Source organism: Protomyctophum bolini (genome assembly GCF_963924005.1).
Source record: "Protomyctophum bolini genome assembly, chromosome: 12".
In the NCBI taxonomy this organism is placed as follows: domain Eukaryota; kingdom Metazoa; phylum Chordata; class Actinopteri; order Myctophiformes; family Myctophidae; genus Protomyctophum; species Protomyctophum bolini.
Genome location: NC_137873.1, coordinates 7925356 through 7936107, shown reverse-complemented (window position 1 = coordinate 7936107; position 10752 = coordinate 7925356). Strand labels below are relative to the sequence as shown.

Below are 10752 nucleotides of genomic sequence, written 5' to 3'. Positions count from 1 at the left end.
CTGGGACAAAAATTCGGCCCGGGCATTTTCACGTGAATTTGGCCCAGACCGGCCCACCCACCACAACCAGCGCGCAGATAGCAGAAACTCTACCGCCCGCTCCGTCGAGGCACACACAAACAAACAAGCCCCCTAATAATACCACCACTTTTACAGAACAACATAAATGATACAAACCAACAGACAACTACACAACCCTTTGTAGAGGGTTTATTTGTCACTCACTGATACAGGTACAGTGACATTATCATGATGGCACTGGCAGAATGGCAGCACGCCCGGACCTTTCCTGGTGGCCTGCCGCCTATATTGGCCTGCATGCCTGCCTGTTTTTTAATCATGGCGGCCCCCCCTACGGTCGCGGCCCACCGGGAAAATGCCCGGTAAGACCCGGTGGCCAGTCCAGCCCTGCATGATATACATTGTGAACTTATGAGTTTGACTTTGCAGATTATATTCGGGGGCGCAACACTGCCTGAATGTCAGATAATTTCCCGTTGATAAACTGATTCCACCTGCTGCCTGCACAGCGCTAAACATTTTTGCCTATTCTGCAGCTATAGTTAACAGGAGAAGTTACACAAAGGCTTTGCCGTGACATTTTTTTTCAAAAGAACAGTAGACGCATGGATAGAACCTTCAGAATGTTTCATCTCAACCCAAAAAGATGAAGCGCTTTGACGGGTCACTGTGCGCCGCAGGGCAGGGCAGGACAGAGGGACGGACAGACAGACAGCGGCGTGCTGCCTACTGTATCTATAATGGTATCAATAGAGCGTCGCAGTCCCGCCCCCTACCAGGGCTCAGGAAATGATTCTCCGTTCATTTTCCCGCATAGACATTCCAAAAAGTATTTATTTAAAGACGTTTATTACGCCGCGGACAAAGCCAACTCTTGTCGTGACAAATCATGACAACAAACACAATGTTTTTTGGGGACCGAACAAATAATTAGAAAGAAGAAAACAACGGCGGTTTACAACACTTTTCTTTGTTGTTTTTCTTCTTTGTAATTATTTGGTTTGGTCCAAAACATTGCGTTTGTTGTCATGAGTTGTCACGACTCCAGTTGGCTTTGTCCGCGGCGTAACCGTCTTTAAATAAATACCTTTTGAAATGTCTATGAGGGGAAAAATGCATTGGGAATCATTTCCTGGGCCTGGCTGTCGTCATGAAAGGGGGTTGGACTGTGACGCTCTATAATGTACAAGAACATCCATTTTTTTGTTGGCTTTCCAGATTGGTAATCCCCGTCATTTATATCTGTTCTCCAAAAATTATTACAAAGTATTACTTTAAAATAGTAATTATTTTTTTATACAAGCTCATGCATGCAGGCTGCAGATCGGCTATTTATAGCGTATGGTGAAGGGTTCCCCAATTAATTTTCCTCAAGGGCCATATTTTTGTCTAGCGTACCAGGCTGGGGGGCCGAGTCTGCACGCGCGAGGTCGAGGTCTTGCCCTGAAAAATCATTTTCAGGGCAAGACCCCATTTGAAAAGGATGCCCAGTTTGACATGCATATAGGCTACTGACCCCCATTTAATGCCATTTATATCTGGGACTTTTTTGAAATCCTTCCATGGGCCACAAGGGGGCGCTCCACGGGCCATTTGCGCCTATTGGGGAACCCTGGTATAGTGTATAGAGTGTCGCAGTCCCGCCCCCTTTCAGAACGACGAGTGGCCCCAGGAAATGATTCTCCGTTCATTTTCTCCATAGGCTTTTCAGAAAGTATTTATATAAAAACGGTTTATACGCCGTCTTGGACAAAGCCAACTCGGATCGTGACAAATCATGACAACAAAAACACAATATTTTGTGCCGATCAAATAATTTGAAAGAAGAAAATAAAGGCAGGATATACAACACTATTTGTTTTGTTTTTCTTCTTACTAATCATTTGATCTGCCCAAAAACATTGGGTACAGAGTATACGTCTTAGATTGCAGTATTGATACTCTGCAATCTCTGGTACGTACCGTCAGTTTAACCCATTCTGAACGGGAAACCCATTTTGGTGTTATAGCATCATGTTATGCTTTAGCTATTGAAAAATAGCAGATCTACAAGCTCATAGCGCGCCACCGAGTGGCGCGATACGAGCTTGTAGGTCTGCTATTTTTGAAAAATCGAAGAACGACTGACATTTTTTAGAATCTGATCTCGGGGTCAGAATGGGGTTAATCAGACCAGTGTGTGTGTCCAGTGGAAACCTCGTATGAATCTGATCTCAGGTCAGATGGGTTAAACAGAGGGGTGGGTATGTACGTACCGTCAGCGATGAGGTGCTCGGGGACGTGCAGGATGACCCTAACGGCCAGGTTGCAGGACATGTGGGAGGAGCCGTAGACCAGGCCAATCACACAGCTCACCACGCTGATCAGCGTCAGCGTGGTCTTGTTGATGGGAGACCGCGGGGAGCCGGCTGTATGGAGAGAGGGGGGGAGAGAGAGGGGGGGGAGAGGGAGAGAGAGGGGGAGAGATAGAGAGAGAGAGGGGGGGGGAGGGGGGAGGTGGGGGAGAGGGGAGAGAGAGGGGGGGGGAGAGGGAGAGAGAGGGGGAGGGGGGGGAGAGAGGGGGGGAAAGAGGGGGGGGGAGAGAGAGAGAGAGAGAGGGGGGGAGAGAGGGGGGGGAGATGGGGGGAGAGAGGGGGAGAGAGAGAGAGAGAGAGAGGGGGAGAGAGGGGGGGAGAGTGGGAGAGAGAGAGGGGGGAGGTGGGGGGAGAGAGAGGGGGGAGAGAGAGGGATAGAGAGAGGGGGAGAGAGAGAGATAGAGAGGGGGGGAGAGAGAGAGGGAGAGAGGGGGGAGAGAGGAGAGGGGGGGAGAGGGGGAGGTGGTGGGGGGGAGAGAGAGGGGGAGAGAGAGGGATAGAGAGAGGGGGAGAGAGAGAGATAGAGAGGGGGGAGAGGAGAGAGGGAGAGAGGGGTGAGAGAGAGAGGGGGGAGAGGGGGGAGGTGGGGGGAGAGGAGAGGGATGGAGAGAGGGGGAGAGAGAGAGAGGGGGTGGTGAGGGGGGAGGTTGGGGGGAGAGAGAGAGAGGGATGAGAGGGGAGGTGGGGGGTGAGAGGGGGGGGGGGGGGGGTTAGAGAGAGCACAGAAGCATGTGAAGCCGTGATTTATATTTCTCCTCCACACTCCCCACACTTCACAGACACATACATGCAAGCGTGAACTATAGCGCGTGCCACACACACACACAAGCCTTTGCAACTGTGCACTTTACACAAACAAGTCGGCTGCTGGATGCAGCGCTCATGAAAAGCCACCGCACATCAAAAAGCTACAGTAGTGTGGCCTCCAGGGGCCTAGCGGGCCGGCAGGGCGTCTGGGTGGCGCCCAGATAAGGTTCTATACCTTTGAAGGATGTCAGCGTGCACGCTGCCACGGGACGGAAAGGGAGGAGAAGAGAGACGAAAGACAGGGCCCTAAGTGAAAACTGTTCTCCTCTCCTCTCCTCTCCTCTCCTCTCCTCTCTCCTCCTCTCCTCTCCTCTCCTCTCCTCTCCTCTCCTCTCCTCTCCTCTCCTCTCCTCTCCTCTCCTCTCCTCTCCTCTCCCCTAACCAGGCACATTCACTAGTACTGTACTTAAGTGGAATTACTTTATAACTTTACTGGAGTATTCCAGATTTCCAGTAGCTCTACTCCACTACATCTCAGATGTTGTGGAGTTTAGAACGAGGGGGTTTAAAATCCCTACGTGCCAATCACGTTGACCGTGTCATGAGACCGGCCGTTACTCAAATGAATACGAGCCATTTTGACATTCGATTCGACGTGTGAGTTTAGCCTTTCTAGTCGGCTATAGCATAACATAATACAGGCCGAGCGTTTGAGATAGTAGACTTAGAGCAACGCCACGTCGACAAACTGTCGGCCCTTTGATTGAAAGTGAAAGACAACAGACGGTGAAAGGCTCAGCTGTGCTCTGCCCATCACAGCCGCGCTGATTACAACGACTAAAACTGTGACGAACAAGAACAATGTTTGTCGACCACTGACGAAAACAAAGCAAAAAAAATAAATTGAAATTAAAGCTATGATGACTAAATACACATTACATTGACAATTTCGTCCAAAAAAAAACTATACTAAAATGTCAGGGAGGGGACTAGTGGAGAAGAGATCCAGTAGAACTAAAAGACAGATTTTAGTTATTGAATGTGTTGCAGGTGTCACTCTGACACTCTCTGAAAATAGCCGATCTACAAGCCCACAACGTGTTGCATCGCGCCACGTTGTGAGCTTGTTGATCGGCTATTTTCGGTGCATAAATCAGGCATTTCAATGGCACCACGTACGGCTCGCCAAAAATACATAGTCTGTTGACTAAATTGACTAAAACCTTCCGATATTTAGTCGACTAAAACTAAAACCGAATCTATATTTACACCGTCAAAGTCAACACTGTCTCACAGACGAACCACGTAACCACAGACACAAACGCAGGGGCACACGCACGTATACGCACAACCCATCATACATTTAAAAAGTACATGCGTGCAGCGCAAACAAACATAATATACACTGCATACTGTACACACAGAATGAATGCATGCATACCCACAGTCCACACATGCACATACTGTGCAAACAGAGCAGTATGCACAAATACTTGTCTAAGTATATTTGTATACTCTGTACAGTGACAATAAATTGAATCTAATCTAATCTAAAAAAAAACACAATGAAAATAGCCAGTGTCACTGTTTTTCTAATTAGCCTCATGCGTATACTGTCTCGATCCCTCTGGATTAATTTGTCTCTTCTATAAACGAGTCTGACTGAACTCTTTGATTCGTGGGAGGAAATAAAATCCCCAAGGGTAAACTTTGCAAAACGGCAAGCCGATATAACTTGTTGTTGATCACGTTATGCAGATGACAGGGTCATTTAAGTGCATGTTTTCGACTCTATGCCGTTGTTGTAAAAGTTAAATCGTTGAGCGTTCCTATATATGCATGACAACTATACTCTCGATACAAACAACTCCGTCTTACTACACAACAAAAGGCTGATCTACAAGCTTACAACAACAACAACGACGCGACGTCACATCCACGATGCATTCCTAGATTCTATCCACACTTTTCCTGGGCTGTGTGTGCTCCAGTTCCTGTTGATTTCATTGGATATCATTTGACCAGTTTCATTGGCTTTCAATGGATCAAATCGACAGGAACTGGAGCACACACAGCCCAGGAAAAGTGTGGATGGACATTTTTTTGCTCCACGACGCGTTCATTATGACAAACGTATAAATCGGGGCTTATTTCACTGACGTAACAATCCCTCCGGGTACAAGACTGTTGAGGACAGGCTGTCAACATTGTGTTATTATTTTATTCTTATTTTGTAATGTCTCCTGGAATCATCGTTTCTCTTTGATCACTGCCGGGGCTTCAAATAAGTGTTTCTTTTGTTTTTTTATTCTATTTTTATAATCCTCCTCTCTCTAATGAAAGGTGTTACTTAGACTCAGTGGTTCTCAACCCGTGGGTTGCGAACCTCAAGCTCATAGAGAGAACCTCTCAAGCTCATAGCGCGCCACTTGGTGGCGCGCTATGAGCTTGTAGATCTGGTATTTTCCAATAGCTAAATTATAACATAATGTTTAAAACACCAAGAGGGGTCCCCGCCCCAAAATGGGTTAGTGGCGCACTATGAGCTATTTTATGAGCTTGTAGGTCTGCTATTTTTGAAAAATCGTGAAAATATTTATTTCAGAAAACTGGAAGATTTAGAAGATTTCTTTTAAAATGTCGAGGTCAGGCCTAAATGGGTTAATTCAGTACGTCTCGTGGAGCTCTAGAAACAACAAGTGTGCGGATGTTTCTTCCTCCTCTTTCTATGAATTAAATGTAATATTGTCCAATCTCTGGTAAAGTATGTAAGTACAATAAATTATAGGTGACAAAGAGAGAGTCAACCAGGTGCTCGATGGAGGTGCAATAAAAGTAAAAAAAAATCGACTACTGCTACAAATGTTTCTATAACTTATAGTTGGTTGTATTTTGTCTCATTTAGATCATGTCGTCTCACCTATAGACAACATGCAGGATATCTGCCACACATTTTGACCTGATGATCGAGATTCAATTTATCCCCTGAGCAAGCAGGCAGGCTCTATTGACTCAACGGTATATAAATGTCAGGACAGCAATGTCAGGAATCCTGGTTCAAATTTGGGGTGGAAGCGGAAAGTTAAATACTTTGTTTTAATTTAAAAAAAAAAGGGTGGGTCCCGGAGAGACACCAACATTAACTTTTTGGGTCTTGAGCTAAAGCTGTTTGGGAGCCCCTGGGAGCCCTATGCCCCCTGGCCCCTGGGAGCCCCCTGGCCCTATGCCCCCTGGCCCCAGGGCCCCTGGACCTATGCCATGAATGCAATACAGTATTTTAGTTTTGCTAGATTCCCTTATTTTTTCGTATGAGTCATTGTCAAACCACACACCCCACATGACGTTACAGAGACACAATGTGTGACCAGATTTGACTGAGAGACTGCCATCGCGCAAAATCCATCTTTTCACCAGATGAGGAAAAACTCTGTTTATAGCACAGGCAGACTCTTCACATACTGCAATGTCTGCAATAAGTGTCAGAGCTGAAATCGACATGCAAATATGAAATTAATGCATAAACATGTAGCTAGGGAGGTAGGTGTAATGTTAGAGACCGCCGAAGACATGCAAATATGAAATAAATGCATAAACATGTAGCTAGGTGTATAATGTTAGAGACCACCGAAGACATGCAAATATGAAATAAATGCATAAACATGTAGCTATAGGTGTAATGTTAGAGACCACAGAAGTGAACCTTTCAAGCCTGTTTTCTCAACTGCAACACATTACTCTATAAGCCATATCTCCAAAACTGGTGCGGTTCAAACTGAACAACCAATATGTCAATTTGAAGCTATGATTCCCTGCTTTCATATGACGTGAAAAAAAAACGAAAATTCAAAAAGATCCAATGGCAGTCCCTCAGTCAAACGTAGTCACATATGTGCTTTGTTAATTTAGTTTGTCATCATGTGAGTCGTATCATGCGTCATGGCGTTGATGAGATCATGGATGTGTTAGGTGTGTCACAGAGGTTCTCTTCATGCGTCATGGCGTTGATGAGAACATGGATGTTGTTAGGCGTATTAAAAGGTAGGTTCTTCGTCCTTACCCCCGGAGCCCCACGCGCTGTTGGCGTTACCGTTTCTCATACCTCGACTCCGGCGCCGGCTGCGGTTGGGGTCGGTGTAAAAGGCCAGCTGGGGCTCGCTGTCGGCCTCCGTCCCCGAGTCCCCGTCCGGGTTCAAGAACGTGGAACCCGCTGGATTCACACACAGACACAGGACAGAGAGAGAAAGAGAACAAAAAACGAGCAACGCTCAGTCTGTATGTAATAATGATAATAATGAGAACGGATTGCATTTTCATAGTGCTTTTCTAATTAACCCATTTAGGCCTGACGTCGATTTTTTTTTCTTTTCTGAAAAACCTCATGTTTCTCAATATCAGTGGTTCTCAATATTTCATGTCAAGGACCCCAAAAATTATATGTAATTGGCCTCCGCCAACCCCCCCCATCTGAAAATATGTTGTTCCAGGGACCCCCTCCCCCAAAAGCAAAGATTTGAGTTAAAAACGTTTGTTCTGAAAAAAATATATATATTCCAAATTCGCGCCACATTTTCAAGATTTTTCTAAAAATAGCAGACCTACAAGCTCGTAGCGCTATGAGCTTGTAGATCTGCTATTTTTCCAATAGCTAAAGTATAACATAATGCTAACACCAAAAGGGGTTCCCTCACAAAATGGGTCAAGCACTCAAAGCGCTTCACAACGGTCCATTCATTCATACATTGGGTGAACAGTCGACGCGAACAGTCGACGCCAGCGTCCTCACTTTCCACATTCAATAAACCAATGGTGGCGAGCTATAGCAGGGCCGTAGCTGACCATTTGGTTGCTCTACTCGTAGGATATTTGTGCTGCCCCCCCCCCCCCCCCCCTCCTCCCGATGAGAGCGCTGCTATTCATCATGCAGATCAACTATTTTCACTGTTTGTGAGGACGAACACACGGCCGCTCGTTATTACGTGGCGGAGCCGCAGAGAAAAGTGTTATTCTGAGGGTCGGCTTGGCACTTTTTGGCACATTGTGTTGCCCCCCTCTGCGTGCTGCCCTACTCCTGAACCACAACCGCCCTAATTAATGCAGCTTTTTGCCGGATATACCAGCTTCTCCTGGTGGTGCCAAAAAAACCTCAGAGGAAACCGGGCTTTTGCTTACTGTGGCAGCTCCTCTGCACACACAAGACAAGCCCCCCCACGGGGCGTTTAAATCACGCCTCAAGACTTATCTTCTTGAGCATTGGCATTTAAATTCCAAGCATAGTATGTATGAGTTGCTTTTGCACTGTATGTCGCTCGTTTTAAAATGAAGTTGTGGTTTTGAATATTGTATTTCTAAAGCACTTTGTTGTTATTTAAATGTGCTATATAAGTAAAAGCGGTATGATATCGCATACACGGCTCACAGAGATTAACAGTGAAAGTTGACTGTTCGTGCATATATTAATTAAAAGTACCTGAAGGACTTTGGAGTGCTGCCTATACTGACTATTACTGGGATTCAAAAAATAAAATAGCTCACTTGAAAACAACGCCGGTGGCCAATGGTTCAGAATTATGAATGCAGGTGATAATATGACAAAAGAAAAAACAACAAACTACAAAATGTAATTCAGGCTTGTCCAAGTGCTCTAGCATTATGTGAATCACAATTATAATAATGGGATTTCAAGCTTTTTGTGTTGACGTACAGTACAAAGGCAAGCGGAAACAGCCGTATGAAAAAATATTTGAGATATAAAAAGAAAGACAATATAAATAAAAGCATAATCAAAACACTACACTAGAAAAATCCAGCGATTGCGATGGTATAAACTATGATAATGTAATGTAACTAGCGGGAGTAAATTCAGGAAAAATAAATAATGCCCTACGATGGACAAAAATCAAAAACGTTGTGCTTCTGCCAAACAACAATATCCAAAGCGCATCCCCTTGCCGCGGCTCCATTTTGCATTATTCATATCTACTCGTAAACCATTTCCATGTTACAGTAATAATCAGGCAGGCGGGCCACAGGATGAAGGTACCATCTTTTTATACAAACAATCTCTCACTTTAGTTTATCACAAAACACAGTGAACAAACAACACAGCAACAAGGCAACAACGGAGACACAACAACACATGTAACCATTCCCGGGGAAGGAAACAAATAAGATGACATACATCCATGTGATGAAAAAAACATGAAGGGAAAGCAAAACAAATGCAACACATCACATATGTCCAACGTGTGCTATTAGGATGCATTTGGATGAACAATGCTGACATTTATTCATCCGTCTTTTTCTCTGTGCCTCGCTGCGGCTTCGTGACAAATGCTTTCATTACAGCAGCGTGTGGGATTGAGGGGGAGGAGGACAATATGGGATAAGATCCAGCTAAGGCGATACGACGCCGTTCGCGTCCAATATTGTTTGTTCTGTTCAATATATCTGGCCGAGAGATGGAAAATGTCCCTGGCTCCCATCAAGGCACGCACGGAGGCTATAAAGAACACACTCTGAACAGACCTTAACAGGCTTCTTGTCAACGCCTGTAGTGTAGTGGCGCTGTCGCGTGGAAACATTATGTCCAAATGGGTATGTATGCATACATACATATGTATACGTATGTATGCATGCATGTATGTATTTTATAATCAAATGTATGCAGTCAGAATAAGCCCAAAGACACCATGAGTTGCTTTAATTCATTTTTTTATTTAGTTTGTCTTTTATTTGAATAGCAGCCTAATCAGCAGCTAATCAAATGATTTTTTGAATGAATTATATTTTTTGTTTGTCTAAAATAACCTAAAATGTATTTTTAAGGTGATAGCTAAATAAGTGTCATAATCCGATTAATCGTTTATGAAAATAATCGTTAGTTGCAGCCTTATTATAATGGATGTGTGTGTGTGTGTGTGTGTGTGTGTGTGTGTGTGTGTGTGACTGTGTGTGTGTGTGTGTGTGTGTGTGTGTGTGTGTGTGTGTATGTGTTAACCCATTAAGGCCTCAAGGTTCCAATTTGCTAACACAAAGCCACAGGCCAAGCAGCACTCTCTGTCAGACAGTGGTCCATTTGATTGGAATGGGCTCCACCAGAAGTCCTTAAAAATCACATCAGTGCCTTCCTCGGGTGGTCATTAATGCGGGGAGATGATTTCCAGCCACTTTTGTTCAACATTGAAACTGTTTTAATTAATTCTCGGTTTCTATCGGTTGAAGATCTCACGGAGAGACGGCGATGAGGCGAGCCGGGGTAGCAGTGGCTATACAGAACACTGTCTGACATTGTCTCATTGGACAGGAGACGGAGGACGGCTGGGCACGTAATACTCCCGGCAACGTTAACCCATTCTGACCTGAGATCAGATTCATACGAGGTTTCCACTGTACACACACTGGTCTGATTAACCCATTCTGACCTGAGATCAGATTCTAAAAAAAGTCAGTCGTTCTTCGATTTTTCAAAAATAGCAGACCTACAAGCTCGTAGCGCGCCACTCGGTGGCGCGCTATGAGCTTGTAGATCTGCTATTTTCCAATAGCTAAAGCATAACATGATGCCAACACCAAAATGGGTTCCCGTTCAGAATGTGTTAAACATCCCAAAACCCAGAGATTGCATTTGACT

General features: G+C 44.9%; 1 protein-coding gene across 1 annotated transcript in view; it reads right to left on the bottom strand.

Moving 5' to 3' along the window:
• The window catches only part of astn1 (astrotactin 1), a gene marked incomplete at both ends in the record, with an annotated part of 464656 nt that overhangs the window by 309889 nt on the left and 144015 nt on the right, over positions 1-10752 (bottom strand). The window contains 2 exon segments of the mRNA XM_080778845.1: positions 2277-2429; positions 7180-7329. Of these exon segments, the coding sequence (XP_080634971.1) occupies positions 2277-2429; positions 7180-7329 (303 nt within the window).